At 34.3% G+C, this 19,518-nt stretch overlaps 1 protein-coding gene across 3 annotated transcripts in view; it reads right to left on the bottom strand.

Annotated features, from left to right (window-relative positions):
* Positions 1–3,600: 3,600 nt before the first annotated feature.
* LOC106055176 (protein capicua homolog) overlaps positions 3,601–19,518 on the bottom strand; it is a 47,809-nt gene continuing 31,891 nt past the window's right edge. For all 3 annotated transcript variants that reach the window (XM_013211338.2, XM_013211340.2, XM_056009928.1), the window contains exons 27-34: positions 19,297–19,421; positions 18,914–19,096; positions 14,410–14,549; positions 13,735–13,880; positions 12,914–13,081; positions 12,471–12,608; positions 11,825–11,934; positions 3,601–10,285 (exon numbers count right to left, since the gene is read on the bottom strand). In XM_013211338.2, the coding sequence (XP_013066792.2) occupies positions 10,055–10,285; positions 11,825–11,934; positions 12,471–12,608; positions 12,914–13,081; positions 13,735–13,880; positions 14,410–14,549; positions 18,914–19,096; positions 19,297–19,421 (1,241 nt within the window). In that variant the 3' untranslated portion in view covers positions 3,601–10,054. The remainder of the gene's footprint in view (positions 10,286–11,824; positions 11,935–12,470; positions 12,609–12,913; positions 13,082–13,734; positions 13,881–14,409; positions 14,550–18,913; positions 19,097–19,296; positions 19,422–19,518) is intronic.

Raw genomic sequence — 19,518 nt, 5'->3', positions numbered from 1 at the left:
ACTAATAATTAATTATTAATGATTTATTGTTATAGCTTAGTCTATTATTTATTTTATTATTTTCTAGGTATATCAATTATTAAATTACACTGTTAATCTTCTTATCATTCAGAAAACAATGTGAAAAAAAAAAAAACAATGGCTCTTTATTTGATAATTATGGTATTTATATTTTGTTTTAACTAGAGGTTTTTTATTTTAAATAATTTCTCAGCTTTTATATATTTTGAATTATATTTGTTTTTCTAAAAGTAACTATATGTTCCAATCTGATATACATTTTGTGAAATGTTTTATTTTAGTTTATATACCATTGTTTTTAACAGTAGTAAAATTGTTTGTAAAGAAAATGGAGGGCTCATATTTATTTTTAAAAAAGTGAACTCAGATAAAAAGAAAAAAAAGAAAAATTACATTAAAAAAAACAACTTAATATATATATATATATATATTAAGTGTAATATATAAATTAGTTTGGAGAATGGGGTATGTGTGTAAAGGTTACCATTATAGCTTTTTAAATATATATTATATAAAAAAAACAGAGTTGCGCGACTTGATTTTAAACTCGAGGGCTCAAACCTCCCCAAACCAATACATTAACCCCTGTGCCAGTAAGTGCTTAGGAAAATAGAAAGTTTTATAGCTATCTATTGTTAGCTTCAAAATTTAAAGCAACAAAGTATAAAGGGGACTAATTCAACTTATACCGCCACATCTGTCAAGTACAATTTCTTTCCCTTGTTCAATACCAAACACAATAATTAATTACTAATAATTAACTAACTAATTGGTTAATTTTTTAAAATTGATTCTTGTTTTGTCATGTAGAAGAAATAATTGTGCAAAAAATTCAACTTGATCCTTTATTGTGTGTGGGAGAAATGACGTGTACAAAAATTGTACCAGACAGAGTGAGTTGATATAAGCTTTGTAAAGATGTATTTTATTGTGAGTCTTACAACGGTAGATTTAAAAGATGATATTCAACTGATAGTTTTCTCTTAATAAACTAATTACGTATTTCCTGAAATTTCACATGGGAGTTGCTAGTTGCTGACAGGAACTGATCAATAAACATGCTCTCACATCTTTGATGATTCTTTAGTGAATTAAAACTAACATCTTACAACTGACTTCTGTATTGACTCTAGATATACTGAATAGGGCAATGATAAAAATAAATATTTGGATTTATTTTCTCATTATCTGTTAGGTGATGGCAGCCTGGTTGTGGTATGGGTGCTGGACAGTCTTTCAGTCATCTCGATATCCTGCCCTGCCATCCTGCGGGAGGTATGGACTAGGGTGTACATATCTTCAAGTCTGAAGGAACATCCAAAACCAGTAAAACATTTAAGTAATGGAGCACTTGACTAACTAACTGATGATACCTAGTTAAGTCCTAATGGACATTAAGAAGTGTCCCTCCCTACTCAGAGCTCTTATGGTGGTATTTTACATTTTGTAGTTGTAAAGGGGAGAACAATCATGGTAATAATGGTTGCTGCGTTTGCCGAATTAACATATAGCTCCTCCGAAGATGAGCACATTTCTTATTTCCTATGGGCTCGAAGATGATTGTAAAGTCCGGTCCTCGCTTTAAAAAGCTGGCCTCATACATGGCATTGGTGGGTTAGGTCAGTTGCAGATAGGCCTGCTTCTTCTCTCAAATTTTTGTTGGTTTGGCGCTCTTTCACCCTGGCCACTCCTCTTGCTTCAAATCTTGAGACTCAGAGCTTCATGCCATGAGGAGTGATCGAGAGCTAGTGCTTTCCAGCCGTGAATGTCGATATCGCATTCCTTGAAGGAGCTCTTGAGAGTGTCTTTGTAGTGCTTGTATTGGCCTCCCTGGAAGCGCTTTCCTGCACACAACTCCCTGTACAGAAGTTGAAGGCGATTGTCTGGCATGCGGACTACATGTCCCGCCTATCAAAAAGTGAACTATACTTTAAGTGCCTATTGAAAGCTACACACTGTGTCCTTTTCTTTTTAAGCTGGAAAAAGTATTGCCAATTAAACCTTCTGGAAAAAAAAAAGGTCAAGATTAATGATGTCATCCACATTAATAAAATTTGAATTCAGTACAATTACCTGAATCATTGACAGAAGCAACTTTTATCAAAGACCAATGTGTAAGTCCCCAAACTGTGGGAGATGAGCGGGCAGAAAAATATAGAGGTGCAGATCTTAGAGAGGAAGTGGAGATGGATTGAAAAGATACCAACAGAGCTAGGCAGGCCTTAGAGTGGAACCCCCAGGGAACAAGACATAGAGGAAGACCAAAAAGAACATGGCGATGCAGTATACTAGAGGAAGCCGAGAAGACCGGAAAGCGCTGGGAAGTCATAAAAAAACTAGCAAGAGCCCGTGGAGAGTGGTTTGTTTTTGCTGAGGCCCTATGTTCCATGAGGAACTCAAAGGAAAGATGATGAATGTCTAAGTCCAGTGCCTAAAAACCATAAAGCACCTCACATCCTTTAAGAATAATTTATCATATCAGCAAAGCCCATAAATGTTTGTTACCAGAGCCCCTTAGTTAAACAAACCTTTGTACAAAACAAGATTTTGCATGTAATAAAGATTTATGAAATGAAAATAATGTTTCATATTACATCTATATTATTGTGACTATGTAATGTCATTGTCACGTCCCTAGTGACACCTCATTGTTTACAAAATGAGGACATTGTACCTATCTCAAATCGGGTCAGTGTACCCACGCTTAAATGCCAAAAAGATGCCGATTAAAACTAAGTTCAAGGCTACAGCAGGGAAACAAAATTAACGTAGGTTAAATTACAAAAACAGTTCCTAGTGACACCTCATTGTTCACAAAATGAGGACATTGTACCTATTTCAAATCAGGTCAGCGCACTCACGCTTTAATGCCAGAAAGACGCCGATTAAAGCTTAGTTCAAGGCTACAGCAGGGAAACAAAATTAACATAGGTTAAATTACAAAAACAATTAAAAGGAAAATTAAATGTAAACGGGTCAAGGAGTCAAGGATGGGTATTGAATTGTCACGGTTCTTTATCCTAAAGAAAGGTATAAAAGGCAGAGTGTTAGCTTGAGACGAGAGAGAGAGAGCTAGAAAGTTAGACTTAGAAGTCGCTAGTTTTTAAAGTAAATATTTACTCATTGATCATTTTCACCGAATCCTGTATCTGTTTTATATATCTTTGTACATACATTGATTGATTCAAGTTCAAGTTTTGAATAATTAAAACTCAAGAAAACATAGCACTTTGTTACTTCATTGATTATTAAAGTGTTTGAACTATATCAAGGCACCTCCGAACCCACATATGTCACAAGTTTATAGCATCAAGATCTTCAAGTCAAATAAACAAAATAAACACGTGACAGTCATCACTGGGCCTCAGACTTTTATCAACTAGACTACATACAAATATAATCAACAACAAAAGAGGATCTCAAAACTAATAATAATAATAATGGCAATTTCTTCAATACCAATGATAATGGATAAGTGCAGTGTTTCAAATGGCCATGCAAACTCAGTTATGGCCTGCACATTTTTCCTATCTCAAAACTAATGAGGTCAAACAATAGGCTGTAAAAAAAAAAAGACAATTATCAAGGAATAAACCATTTTTATTTGCATAACATTAATAGGATAAAACAAAATGGCCACAGCCCTGAATACATACTCCAGTTATCCTATTCGGTGGACTTGAAGTAAACATCTATATACAAAGTGTGTGATGGCCGTGCAGACTGTTCAACTTTGCATTAAAATTTAAAAAAAAACTAAAAACACAGCCAACGAAAATGAAAAGGTATTTCCATACTCTCCATTAACATAAGGTTTCATACACACTTGAAGCCACCAACACAAGAATTCTTACACACCAAATACATAAATACACACACAACATTGGGTTCTCGTCCAACTCTAGCTCTCTCTATGCAGAGACAGGCAAAGCCTATACTTTTTTCACTCAACAATAGAATCTACATCAAACCTTCACTTTAAAAACAAATTCATTTAAGCTTAAATTTTAGGTCTTTAAAAAATTAACTCCTGTAAAATGTTCAATGATTTAAATTTATGGTGTAAACTAAAAAAAAAAAAAAAAAAAAGTTCAAAATAGTTGCCTCCTAATCATTTTAGATTTCAAAGAATTTTCATACATTGCCAAGAACTATTTGTAATTCTAGTTCTACCAAAATAAAGCCTCCAGCTTAAGAGATTCTAAAAACTTTCCTTAATATCTTTATTTTCACCAAAACCACCTAATGTTTTCTAACATTTCATTTGACTCGAGTGAAATGTTTAAGGGGCTTGTTAATGAGCTTATGTTATTTAAAAAAAATAATTCTGTTAGTGAAAGAAAAAATAAAATCTCAGAATTAAACATGATGTTTATTTATATAATCAATGGGATTAAATAATGAGGCCAAAAGAATGTTTATGTCACATATGAATTGCACTTGCACTTTGCTTTATTCATTCATAACTTAATTATTACTTTTAAAAGGCTCCATGTTCTGAACACAACAGACTCTCTAGATGAAGAGCTCAGTGAATGGAACAAATATTAAAAGCAAATATAGATTATGGCTAAGATTAAAAAAAAACAAGAAAAAAAAAAGTTCTGTTACGTGATTTATACTAGACACCAAGTTGGAGAGAGTATAATTTTAACAAATTTTTTTTTTTACTTCTATGTAGTTTATTAAAAACTATATTATATATTAAAAATAAACTGACCCAGTAATCCAGGTTAGTAGGGTTTATTAATCAGAGGAACTCCATATGTTTAATATTCATGGAAATCAACTCCAATAAAAAAAAAAATTGAAATTAAATCTATAAAAATGCAGAATCATCAACAGTTTTAAACATTTTTTTGTTTCCAAAATTTAACTACTGCTGGCAAAATAAGACCTGCAAAGTTACTCAAGAATGTTGTTAAGATTTTTTATTTTTTGAAGAGCACACTACTTTGACATTCTGACTCTCTTCATCATTACACAATGGGTTAGTGTACTCTTCTATACAGACTATGCATTACAAAAAAAAAAAAAAGGAGCTAAGAAAAGCCTAGTGAAATATTTTTGCTTTCTACAATGCAAGAAATTTGCTGCCCATTTCAAAGTTATAAAAAAAAATGGGCTAAAAAATTAATTTAAGTACAAAATTATGCATTTTGATATGAGGACAGGGTCACTCAAAGTCATGATTGGAATGAAGACAATACTTGTTAGGGTTACTGATTTTATGAATTTACTAAAACATAGTCTAAACAAACTAGTTGGAATATATAGAACATAATTGTTCAGAAATTCTACAAGAAAAGTTTAAAACTCTCTATTTTCACATAAATTTGCTAACAGTAGGAACACATCTTTGCTGCTTTCCATAAATCAAAGCGGACAATTATCTCAAAAATTCAAATGGCAGTGACTTATGTTAAAGAGTTTGTTTTCAAATAGATAAATATTACCTTTTTAAATATCAGAGTGAAATACTCTTTTTTTTTTTTTTTTTTGATTTTGCTATAATTGTCATTTTTTTTAGTAGTTAGTTTTCCAAACAAATAGTTAAAGTAATAGTGTTTCTCTCTTGTGAAACACTTGTAATATATAAAAGCCTTTTGTATTTTTGTGCTTTACATTAAATCAAAATAGCTAAAAAAAAAATAAAAAAAATAGAAATTTAATTAAACACAAAAGTAACTTTTGAATTAATTTTTTGCTCCCTATACAAGTGATGGTATTAAATTTAAAAAAGCTTTTTGTCAGCTTTGAAATTTTCTGATACTTGACCTGCATTATGTTAACAGTTTTTAGTGTGAGTAGCATGATCATTGAAAACAACAACATTGGCTAATTCAACCAAAAGGCATCAATACAAATATAAAGTTCTCTTTTGGTTACAAAGCAAGGCTTGGACTTAATGAAATTAGTTTTGAAATATTAGAAATACATGTATAGATCATAAAGGAAGCATTTTACAAGACAATTAAATATATAGTGTGAATTTTGTTTTATATAGCTGCAATGAAATGTTTCACTAACCTATATGTAAGTATACATAACATGGCACACAAGGCATATGCATTCTTTTTTTTTGTTTGGTTTAGTCTAAAAGTTTACATTTATTATTGAACTGGTCCCGATGAATGACATCAAAGTATTCTTTTTTGTTTGTTTGACAGCCATTGTGGCAAGCATTTTGTCATTTGAAGTTAAAAATTTTTTTGTTCCCCTTAAAATAATGGATCAGTGGGTGAATAATTTTAAAAAAAAAAAAAAAAGAAAAATGTCCATTCACACATACTGATTCATTAATTCAATGACTCTTTAAGCCAAGCACCTTTATTAGAGTGATACAATGAAAGTGCAAAGGGCTGGAAGGACATCATTAGTACCACAATAATGTACACAAGGAATATCTAGGTCAATCTCAATTAAGGTGATCACTAACATCTAATAGATCAACCACAGTTGATTAAGTTCAGGGACATAGTTGTTTTACTTCAACATTATTTATGACTTCTGCAAAAGGCATTCAGGCAATAGTTTACAAGTGATATCAGGCAAAATGTTTTATTGTTTTCTTTTACATGTTTCAGATGCTCCTTCAGATTTGAAGATAAATAATATCCAAGTCCAAATAATGCACAATAAAGCCACTGGACAATAAAGCCACTGGTGTTCAGTTCCAATGCACTCAACATTTCTTTTATTGTAGTCAGTGACATGCCAGTTGGAAATTTATATTGTCCCTAGCTGAAAAAAAATAATACTGCATTATCTGAAAGGGGAACTTAAAGAGTAAAAAAATATCTCGATTCTAGCATTCCATTAATTAAAGTTGATTTGTATCATACATATGAGAAAAAAATAAGCTTTTGTTCCAATTGTACTACTTCCTACTACTCAAGTTCAACTAAAATAAGGATGTTAATTGATTTTTTTAATGCGTGAACACTCAAAATTAATGTTCACTGTATTAGCGCACTTTACTAAATCTTTGTTAAAGTCTATCAAATCGATGCTAGAATGGATTGAATGGCTTATAAAAAGATGCCTTAGTGATCACCCTAATTCTTCTTTATTTTAAATAGAACAGATTTATGGAGGAGGGCATTAGTATCACAATATTTGATTTACAATAAGCTAAAACTATAATGAAAAGAAAATACATTAAGAAGGCCATTAGGAAGGAGTCATACACAAGGAGAGACATCAAATGAGACAGGGGACTGAGGGAATTCGATAGCGATGAAGAGTTATCGCTTAGACATCTCAAAAGATTATAGACACAAAATAAACTCTTGATCATCACAAGTCAGAAGTTAAGAAAATCATTGAACATCTTTTAGAGTGTTAAGACGTTGACTTTCTTCACTTGCTCTAAGGTGCAAACATTTTGTTGATCAATTAATGGACACTGAAAGCTGGTTTATTACTGTTCAGAGTCTACATGATGATACTAGCTTTACTTTCTCATATTTGAAAAAAAAAAGGAATAAAAAGATAATTCAATATTTTTTTCACTCTAGGTCTACATACTGGGCTACTTGAATAAACAAGTCTCTTAAGTAGTTGGAACTACTGTTCAAACAATGACAAATAATTTACCCATCTTATCTAGTTCATTTGCACTCTACATCCCCTTAAAACCTAAGTACAAATAACATTTGTACAGTTTATCATCAGTTTAAGACAAATGTATCCTGACGTTTCATAAATAAGACTCAAAGGAGTTGTGCCTGTGCTCAAGAAAAAAAATAATTTTGAATTTGACCTGGAGTATAGATACTGCCAACTTTGATGCTAACCATATTTTTAGACATTTACCACATTAAAAACAATTTTGATACATGGCCATCTATGAAAAACCTGATAAAACTTTGTTGGCCAGGAAGAGCTAGTACAACTGTTAAGAAATTATCATGGATAGATCTACTTTTAACCCTTGCAGACTGTAAAACAAACATGTACTAAATCTGGTTAACAGCTTACAAAACAAAACCAGTAAAAGACAAATGATGTGGAAAAGAAGTAGATGGGGTGAATGATATTTGTTCTAACAAGATACATTATGTGGAGATAAAAATGTCAGGTAATCTTCACCACACAGTGTCACCATCACACAACACATCCAAACAAGATAGTACTCCAGAGTTAGTGCAATGCTATAACATACATTGAAGAATTAATTGACATATGACAGGAAAGACTATGGATATTTTTTTTAGAAGTAAAATAATATACAGATCAACATTTGTTTTAAACTTGATATAGATTTTTGCTTCAACAACAAAAAATATTTTTTTTTGTTTATAATATAAAAGTTCAAATGTACAATGGCACAAATTAATGATGTGTTTATAGATATATATAGATATATACAGGGTGCTGATGGAACAACAAGTGCTGAGGGAACAACAAGTACTTTAGGGGGGGAAGGGAAAGAGTTGCTAGAGGAGTTTGGGCCAGTACAGAATAGCATTGTCTACAACATAGCAAGTCCATTGGGCGTGATAACCAACTCAATTCTTACAAATGAAAGTGATAGGCATGGAGAGTGACATTCAAAGGATGAGGACATTAGCAGTGACAGAACTGACCAAATATTTTATCATTACGAATCCATCTGCCTATGAAAAATAAAAGCAACTACCTAAAGTATTTGATAATAATTGAAAGTACACTTTATCCCCAGTACAACAATAATAAGATCTTCCTTTCAATATTAGTCACTGTAACTTTTGTGCTTGCCTGCAATGTTTACCACTATTTTCCTCAATTTGATAACATTATTGAAATAAAAAAATGGGCAAAACAAAATACATTACAGGGAAAAAAAACTATTCACTAAACAAGAGTTTAGAGCTGAATTGATTCATACATTTCCAGTCCAAATATTTCTTTGACACATATAAAGCATATAAACTACTAAGAGACATTGAGCTTGTGTGTTGTTTGGCTAGGATGTATATCATCTTGTACATTGAATACATTGTTTTATTTAAAAATTTGTTTAAACCGATAACCAAACATACAAGTTTTACAAGTGTAAAATGTAGAGAGCATGTTAAAATTAATTACTTTATACAATTTGTCCAGAAACACTAAGAAAATGTTTTAATTAAAACCCAAGAAATAACATTATTAGATTTCAAAATTAGGCTCTGATGTAAATGACATTATGGAACTTAACAATAATTTGTAATAAACAAGGTCATTTCACAAATGACTATAAAGATTACACACACACAAAATGCTCAAACAAATAATGTACAATAAGACAAGCAGGATGAAGTCAAGCACAAACAACTAAAACACTAGTTAACAGCATAGTAGGCATAGCTCTTTTACTTGAGGAAATACCTATTATAAAGAGCAGTCCTTGTAATCTGGCTATGTTGTGCAATTTTAAAGATTAGCAGAGTCTTGGCCAACACTGAATAGGCCTGAGATTAGCAAATTCTTGGATGATATTAATAGAAACTTCATCCAGTTCTAATGCTATGTCAAAAAAATGAAAATGTTCTCAAAAAGTTTAAAATTTTAGAGGCAGTAACAAGGACACAAAGGAGAGCAAGAAATAGTCTAAGATCATCTTGGACTACAGAGCTAGGGAATTGATTCAAAAAAAAAAGTTCCATTCGACTTGAACCACTGTAGAAAATGTGCACATTCAGCAACAACGTGCGGCTATAAAGAAACATTTTGCTGGTATGTGATAATCAAGGTCTTAGGACATCACTTAAAATTCAACATTGAAAGTTTGAAATAATATCTCTAGAAAGTTTAATATTTAATCATAAGCTAAGAATTACTACCAAGTGTAAAAACAATGCAACACAAATAATGTAAGCTCCCAATTCTCAACTATAACAACTCAAACCAATGGCTGCCTCTGTATTGATTCTACAGCAACCATTAATGCCCAAAGTGGAATAAAAATGTTTTTTTTTTTATGGTTTTAAGGATTAATAAAAATAATATCACATATTCAAACTCTTCTAAATGTCACTTTTAATCTTATAGTCTTGCTAGGACTAAACTACTGAGTCTTGTTAAAGGGAAGTGGTGACTTAGCCAAAGGGGAGGCCCTTCGGCTAGTTGTTGTCAGATTCGGTGTGCTTAGTGATGATCCAACTGAGAGTGAGCCTGAAGACGATGAAGGTGTCAATGGAGGATTGGATGGCATGGATAATGGTCTTGATGTCCGACTGTTATCATCTTGTGATGATAAGCCAGCAGCTGATGGAGTGGTGGGTGTCTTTGGTGTGTTCTACAAAGTTAAAACAAAGTCACAAGTAGTTAATGGAATGAAAGTAAACTAGTAAATTATATGTTGATAATTTCAAAAAGAATTTTTTTAAATTTCTAGGAAAGAACAGAGAAACCAAAAATTAAAATTACTACATCTCAGTCCAGCATCTCCCCTTTAGGAGTGTGCAGAGTGTCAGAGAAAGAGATTGTTTAAAAGCCCTTACAACGCTTGATTAAAGGAAAGATTTCTCTTAATAGCAAAAAATTATCGATCGGCTCTTCATTGGCTCCACTGTCTGAAGGTAACCTAGTCAACTAGATGATCCTTAATCACATTTTTTACATTGTGTGGTACAGAATGCTGGGAGGCACAGTAGCTGAAAGGTACAGGGCTTGGCTTCTGAATTGAGGGTCCCAGGTTCAAATTCTGGTGAGGAATGGGATTTTTTTACTTTCTAGATCTTTAGGGCACCTCTGAGTTCACCCTGTTCTAATGGGTACCTGACAATAGTGGGGCAAAAGTAAAGGCAGTTGGTCGTTGTGTTGATCACATGACACCTTCATTAACTGTGGGCCACACAAACAGATAACCTTTACGTCTGCCCCATAGATCACAAGGTCTGAAAGGGTAACTTTACTTTTTTTTTTTTATAACTTTTACAGAATGCTTGGCAAGGCCAGTGATATTTCCCCAGGAGTGATTCCATCATATTTCTACACTGTATCAGTAAGAACCTTGAGAGGACTGCCGCCACATGGTGCAACTACATATGGGATGGGGCATGGCTTTCTTTCTTCCTCTCCACATGGCTAAGTATTCTATACTGTGGAGACCCAATGTAAGTCATGGTTCTTTTTAGCCTGTTCATTTCCTCTTATGAATATTTCCCTGTGGATGCTATGAAGAGGCTGTGTAAAAAAAGTACACTTGTACACACCACAGGACAGTATTACTCCCCTTGGAAAATCTCTTTCATAACTGTCTCTTGATAAGCAATAATAATAATAATAAGGCTTGAGTCCGAAGATTAATGAGGAATGCAGCATTTCCTGTGGTTCACAGCCCCAGCTGTGACCTACATATTTTACCACATCCAGGGCAAGCATAACCACGGCCAGATTTTCTGTTCACCATCTGCCCGTCTGTCCTTGCAGCAGATTTTCATTTGGTTATAGGCAATAATTCAGTACTACATTAGGTGAAAAATAAAAGGAAATTTTCTGCTAGATAAAACTGAGTGAGAAACACAAGACAAGAACAAGCCATGGAGCTAAAAACTTAAGAGATACCCCTCCAATAGAATTTGTGTTTTTATTTGCACATCAGTAGTAGTGACATAAAGCACAGGATAGACCAGAATGGAGAGATGTGCTGAAGCAGGCCAGGGCCTTCCTTGTAAGTAGAATCCAATATACTATCAATATGTTGGACTACATCAGTCTGTATGTTAGTACTTTACCTTTCATGATAGTAGCGAGAAGAAAACTATGACTATAAAATGATGACCAACTATTATAAGTAGTTAACACTAAGTGATGTTCACACACAAAGTCTCACCTGTACTGACAGCATCATTTTTTGTCTGACCTCTCTTATTTTGAGTTGCAAGCAGCTTTTGTTTGGGAATATGTCAGCATGTTTGGTTTGAAAGGCTACTGTAGCTTGACCTACAAAAACACAATGTCAATGTACTCTGGTACACAGTCACAATTGCAGCAACAATGTTACACTATTTATTTGTCACAGTAATGATGTCTGCACTGAGTTGTGACAAGTTCTGACTATGTGTGAGTCAATTGTCAACAAACGATTGTCTCTATATAAATAGTAAAATATGCCACATCTTATTTGTCCTTGTCCTATATTCACATCAAAACTTTTCAATAATGCAAGTAGAATCCAATTATTATCAAAATGTTGGACTATGTCAGTCTGCATGTTAGTACATGGTAGTACCCAAACTCTTACTTGGCTGACATTTTCTTGTTAAGATAGCAAAATCAAAATCATGTAAATACAAGTCATAGCTATACGGTAGTGTCTCTTAATCCATTCAACATTGCAGTCTCATGTTATTATAATAATACAAATGTTCACCATCAACTAGTATAATGAAAAATATTTCTAGGTCAAGCTAAGCGTTCCATTTGTTTTAGATTAAGCTCTAATGTGTTCTAGATCAAACCTTTCACTCCAAACTTACTTGTTGGGTACAGTCCATATTCTTCAAACAGTTGCATGACCAGATGACGTCTCTGGTCCAAAATTCTTCTGTTGGAAAAAGCACCAGGTGAACTTGGAGTCTTTGGTGTACGTGGAGAATTAGGATCATTATCAAACTCTGCAATATATACAGGTAGAACATTCTACAAAGCAATCTAAATAAAAATATCAATGATTTAATTTATATAGCTCTATTAACAAACATAATGTAGGCTCAAGGCGCTAAAAGAATATAACAGACCAAAGTGCTACAAGAATGTAACACAACAAGGCACTACAAGAACAGACAAAAACTAGAGCTTCAAAGGTAAACTAATCAAAGTTTAGACAAAGAAAATATTGATGATGTTCATCACCCAGCAATGAGATTGTAAGCTATATCACATCTTTGCTTAAGAACTGAATAAAGAGATAAAATCTTACCAAACAGTTTGGTGCTTGACATTCCTGTAACATGCTCAATGCTGAAGTTTTCTGGGAAAAATTTCCGGTCATCTGGCCGAGTACTTTTGGGTGTCTTTGGTGTAGGGGTAGCTGTCTCTGACTCACTAGAGTGTTTGTTGGGGTCATTGTCTTGTCCTTCACCTTTAGCTGCCAATGAGAGGGGGAAACTAGTTATTTAGTAAGCAAGTTATTACTTATTATTAAAACTAAGTTAATTTAAATTTCTTAATGAGAGAGACATTGAATCAAGTAGGGCAAGTACATTCCTTTGAATTGTATGGCTAATGAAAGTTTACAGATGTTGATGCTGTATAGCCTTAAATAACATGTCAAATGCTTAGGAAAATTACAAAGTAGCCTTAACCTAAGGGTCCTAAGTAACCAGATCTATTCTCTGTCTTCATTACTTTACCCAGTAGAAAACCATAATCTATGTGAGACATCCTTGATATTCAGCTGGTTTTCATCAAGCCAAAAAAACTTAGAATGAGTAAAACCATTTTGTCCTAAAATTCAACTAAGGCCTAAACTCAAGTTATTTTTAATGACCTCCACTACCACTACATAACACCTGTCAATTAATCCCTTTAATTTGGAATAAAGGATTTACTGGAATATTTTCTGTTCTACTAGATCTACTACTAGTATGGTAAAACAAGATTCTTAGGAAACAATTGTCTTATTTTACACTTTAATGTCATCTACTGCTGTTTACTTTGACATAATCTTTGTATTTCCTAACTTCAAGATTGGACACTTTATCTATAGAAGCTGTTTGAATGAGTATGTGAGCTACTAACCCAGATTTGAGATTTTGCTCTTCTGTTTGTAAACATTGATAAATCCTCTAGGAGACTGTGGTAAAGGTGTTGTGGAGACAGACTCCTCAGGAACATATTTAGGCAGGGACTGGAAGTGCTTTTCAAACTCAACTTGCTCAAGTACCCTACACAGGAAGACACAAGAATAACTAGTGGTCATATCACCTCAAGATAAAACAAAATAAGAAAATAAAGGACTGGGGGACACCAGTTTCAACTAAGAAATTTGTGACATTCATCAGCAAATGGAAATTATAATCAACAATGGAACCTAAAAGATTAAAAACTTGTATTAATTGTTTTTTTCAAAAGAATATAAGTAAGATTTCTTAACAAAACATTAAAACTTGATCTATTAAGTACTTGTTAAAACAACTAGGTCATATATTTTACTTGGATAAAACTAGCAAATTTCACAACAGATTAAGACAAAGAGGCCTTACAAATGCTGATGTTATGTTTAATTTATTTCAACTTAGTACAGTTTAAAAAAAACAAAAAACATTTACATTATTGTAAACAAATTCCCATCAAACTAGACTTCACAAAGCCATTTCAGTCATGTAAGTTGTACTTAATAGATTTTTTCAATAAGTCATTGAAGATCCTGCACAAATGTTTGTCTGACTAATGCGAAGTACAAACTGAACTGACCTGTCCATACCATCATCCTTGTTCTTCTTTGGAAAGTTATTCCGAGGACTACTAGCCACAGTAGGTGAATTGGTGGAACTAAGTGACTGCTGGACATGGGAGGGGACATTCAGAGGTGGGGGTTTGTGCTTGGGCTTTACCTGCGACAAATTATCCAATTTCAATAAGTTCTAATTTATCTTAAGCATTAATTAGCAGTAAATAAAGAAAGTTCTATACAGTAGAGAGTGTCATTTAAATATCTACCAAACTGTCTAGTATTAATCACTTCACAAATGAAATGACAATAATGCCAACTCCAAGGTAAGTTAAACCTCAGCTTGGGAATATCTAACAATATAAGCTTATTCAAATACGGAGATACAGATAAGAGGCCAATATGATACTTTTACAAGTTGTTTCTTTATCCATTTCCATCCCTGAAATGAGGTTTACAGAAAGCTAAACATTGAACTTCTCGTGTGGAGTTTTTGATCTCCCATCGAGCGCCTCCCCAGGTGGCGGATAGGGGAATGCCCTCCAGATATGGTGGGTACCGGGGAAATAAAATACCCGGGGTGGACCAAAATCAAACCTGCTGCCTTGCAGGAAGTGGAGGGATCCACAAAGGCTAGGGCACCTTACCCGAAAATAAAGGCAGCTATCCAGAGAGCTGAAAGGGGCAGCCCCCCAGATGGTTATGCACAGGGCTAACAACTCTGTCATATAAAAAATACTGTTACGAAAGCTAATACACACAAGAAAACCCGGACAGATCTCAACGGAAAACGACCTAGGCCTGGAAAAGGACATGATTTTTGTTTTGCGACATGGAACGTGCTAAGCCTTTATAGAGCAGGTGCGCTAGCCCAACTTACTGAAGTGTTAGAGAAATATAGGATACCCCTTGTAGCCCTACAGGAAATCAGGTGGAAAGACTCTGACATTCTCAGAACCAAGGAGTATACTATATTTTATAGTGGTGGAAGCACTAACAACCTAGGTACAGGTTTTGCTGTTAAAAAGGAAATGGTAGGTAATGTCATTGGATTTAAACCTGTAAGTGATAGACTCTGCTCACTACGTTTGAAAGGAAAATTCTTCAACATATCATTTATCAATGTTCATGCCCCTACTGAAGATGCAGATGATAACACAAAAGAAGCCTTCTATGATGGACTGGAAAGAATTTATGATGAAGCGCCAAAGCATGACATCAAAATAGTCCTAGGAGATTTCAATGCAAAAATTGGAAAGGAACCAGCATTCAGACCAATAATTGGCAAAGAAAGTTTACATGAAGAGACCAACAATAATGGCATAAGATTAGTGGATTTTGCATCAGGAAAAGGAATGTCTATCAGCAGCACAAAATTCCAACATAAGAATATTCACAAGGTAACCTGGATCTCACCTGATGGCAACACCCAGAATCAAATAGATCATATACTCATAGATAAGAGACATGGATCAGACATACTAGATGTAAGAAGTTTCAGAGGAGCTAATGCTGACTCAGACCACCTACTAGTAAAAGCTAAATTTAGACAAAGAATAAGTACCATACACAATTACCAAAGAAAGAGAGCACAGCAATATGATAGTCAAAAACTCACAAAGGATCCACTTGTTGCAGAAACTTATAGAATGGCACTCCAAACACAACTGACAACATTAGAAAAGGACTGCGAAAATAACATAAATGAGCATTGGGAAATAATAAAGCATGCTATCAAAAGAACAGCAGAAGAGGTAGTTGGATTTAAACAAAAGAACGAGAAAATAGGGTGGTATGATGATGAATGCAGACAAACTATAGAAGAGAAGAACAATGCCCGAATGATAATGCTACAGAGAGAAACCAGGAACACTAGACAGCAATACAATGAAGCAAGAAGAAGGGCCACAAAAGTTGTAAGAAAGAAAAAACGGGAATGGGAAAAGTCCAAGATTACTCAAATTGAGGAACTAGCAAAGGAGGGAGACATGAGAGGAATGTATATGAAAATTAAAGATGAAAAGAACGGATTTCAAGCTAGATCACACATGTGTGAGAACAAAGATGGTCAGCTTATTACAGAAAACAGCAGGGTCATTGAGAGATGGGCTGAATACTTTGAGGAGATCCTAAATACCACTGAAGATGGAGACAATGGAGAATATGAACTGCCGCATGGGGGACCAGATCCCTTAGTGAACCCTCCAACACTCATTGAAACATCAGAAATAATTAGGACCATGAAGAATCACAAAGCACCAGGAGAGGACCAAATCACAGCAGAACTAATTAAATATGGAGGGAAAGACTTACATTCCCAAATACACAGACTAATATCAAGAATTTGGGAAGAAGAAGTAATACCAACAGAATGGGAAACGGCTCTTATAACCCCAATACACAAAAAAGGATCCAAGTTAAAGTGCTGTAATTACAGAGGAATCTCTCTACTAAATGTGACTTATAAGATACTGTCTAGGCTTATAACTAAGAGACTTGGAAAATATTCAGAAGAAATCTTAGGTGACTACCAATGTGGTTTCAGACCCAACAAATCCACAACCGACCACATCTTCACACTAAGATGTATACTAGAAAAATGCCATGAATACAACATACCAATCCACCAACTCTTTATAGACTATAAAATGGCTTATGACAGTATCAGAAGGAAATACCTATATGACACACTACAGGATTTTGGAATACCCAATAAGCTGACAAGACTTATACATATGACATTAAACAACTCAAAAAGCAAAGTCATAATACAAGGAGAACACTCACGGGAATTTAGGATTAAACGAGGATTAAGACAAGGAGACGCACTTTCCTGCATGCTTTTCAATTTAACACTGGAGAGAGTTATAAGAAATATAAACATAAACACAAGGGGAACTATTACTAACTACTTCAGGAGAGAAAACATGGGTCCACAACCAACAGGGACGATATACAGCCAACCTCTACAATACCTTGCTTATGCCGATGACATTGCCTTATTGGGTAAAGAAACCTCTGACATCGCTAGAGCCTTCATACAACTAGAAGAAGCATCTCGACCAGCAGGACTTGAGGTCAATGACAGTAAAACCAAGTACATCACAATGACAAGAGACAATCAAACAGAGGGTCAAAATATCCAAATCAAAGACCACGAATTTGAAAACGTCCAAACTTTCAAATATCTAGGAAGTACTATTAATTTCAAAAATGACCTACTAACAGAAATAAAAGAAAGAATAGCAGCAGGCAACAGGGCATTTTATAGCACCCACCATCTACTTAAGAGCAAAATGATTTCAAGTAAAACCAAGAAAATAATATACAAAACTATAATAAGACCAGCAGCAATGTATGGAAGTGAGACCTGGACACTGACAAAGACATCAGAAAATTTGCTTAACACTTGGGAAAGAAAAATCCTTAGGAAAATCTATGGTGCCATACAGGATGAAACAGGGTGGAGGACACGCACTAACCATGAGTTATATCAATTATATGAAGACCCACCAATAGTGAACGAAATAAAAAAGAACAGACTACGTTGGGCAGGTCACCTTGAAAGAATGTCAGACAACAGAGGGGCGAAAATCGTATACAGGCAAAAACCAAAAGGCAGGCGACCCAAAGGCAGACCCCGAATGCGATGGATAGATGACGTGGAAGCAGATCTGAAGCAGCTTGGGGTTAGGGCGTGGAGACGAAAGGCCCAGGAGAGATCTGAATGGAAGGATGTGCTAAAGCAGGCCAGAGCCCTCCATGGGCTGTAGCGCCACTGGGATGGATGGATGAAACATTGAACTTATATTGCAGTTAATTATCAAACTTAAGGGGAGTGATGGCTGGCTTGGCTTCTGAATAGAGGAGTTTCAGGTTTGAATCTCGGGTAAAGACTGGGAGTTTTTAATTTTGGGACTTTTAGACAACCCCTGAGTCCAACCAACTCTAATGGGTACCTGACATTAGTTGTGGAAAAGTAAAGGCAGTTAATCAGATCAGTGTTCTGGACACATGACACCATCGTTAACCATGGCCCCATAAATGACAAAAGGAAACTTTACTTTTTCTTTTATAGTCAACATAAATTTTTTTAAAAATTAAAAAAAAAAAGACATTGAATTTTGTAAAGCAATGAGCTAACAAGCATTTGCAAACTAACTTAGCAGACACTTTAGCAAGGTTTATTTTTCTTGTTTAAGAATTAAGACCATGTAGAAGTCTTGACTAGATCAATACCACTGTAACAACTTAGCTTGTGTTTCCTAACAAAAGTCAGGAAGCAATCATTGTTTGCTTAATTCATAATAAAACTCTATTGCTATCAGCAAAACATACCATGAATTAAACACTCAATGCTCCAATTTGACAAAGTAAAACTTAACATATAGATATATTTCTACATTAATACCAATATATAAATATATTCTGCATTAATACAAGACTTCTTGGCTAAGTTTACTACGAAGTATATGTGTTTAGAATTATATATTGAACTAAATCACATTAACTTCATTAAACTCTCACCTGTCCTGGTGGTGAAATCACTTCTTGGTCTGCTGTAATTGAGGATGAGTTGCTAATTGGATGTGCTTGTGCCAGTGGGGGAAGTGGGTTTGGTGGAGTGTTGCTGTGACCAAACTGTGATGGATAATCTGATGCAGCTGATGTTATAGGAGAATTTCCTGACTCAGGGGTCATCATTCGAACCTTGTACAGAGAAAAGTAAATAGATACACTAACTGACAGCAAGAAACACTGTGCTAGAAAAATACAAAGCAAATACATTTAAAAATATATTTGTTGAAAGCCATTAGGTTATCATATCAATAAACAAAGATAGCAAATAGAGGAACACATGAAGGAATCTTTGCTATAATGACTAAAAGAAAAAAATCTAGAAGTCTTACTTTTTTAGTTGACTTCTTCCCTTTGGCAGGTGAGCCTTTACTGTCCTCTGTCAAACCTTGTTGCTGACTCTCAGAAGTGACCAGTGTACTTCTAGGATGGCCAGGACTTGGTGTAAACTGCTGACCTGCTCATGACACATTTGCATTAGTATTTACCAATCAACAGCATAGTTAAGTTGATAAAGAGTTTTTGTAAATCTATTGGAGGTGAATCATTTCTCT

This window comes from Biomphalaria glabrata, chromosome 14 (genome assembly GCF_947242115.1).
Source record: "Biomphalaria glabrata chromosome 14, xgBioGlab47.1, whole genome shotgun sequence".
Lineage (NCBI taxonomy): Eukaryota > Metazoa > Mollusca > Gastropoda > Planorbidae > Biomphalaria > Biomphalaria glabrata.
The sequence above is the reverse complement of the archived record's forward strand: the minus strand, read 5'-3'. Positions and strand labels throughout refer to the sequence as shown.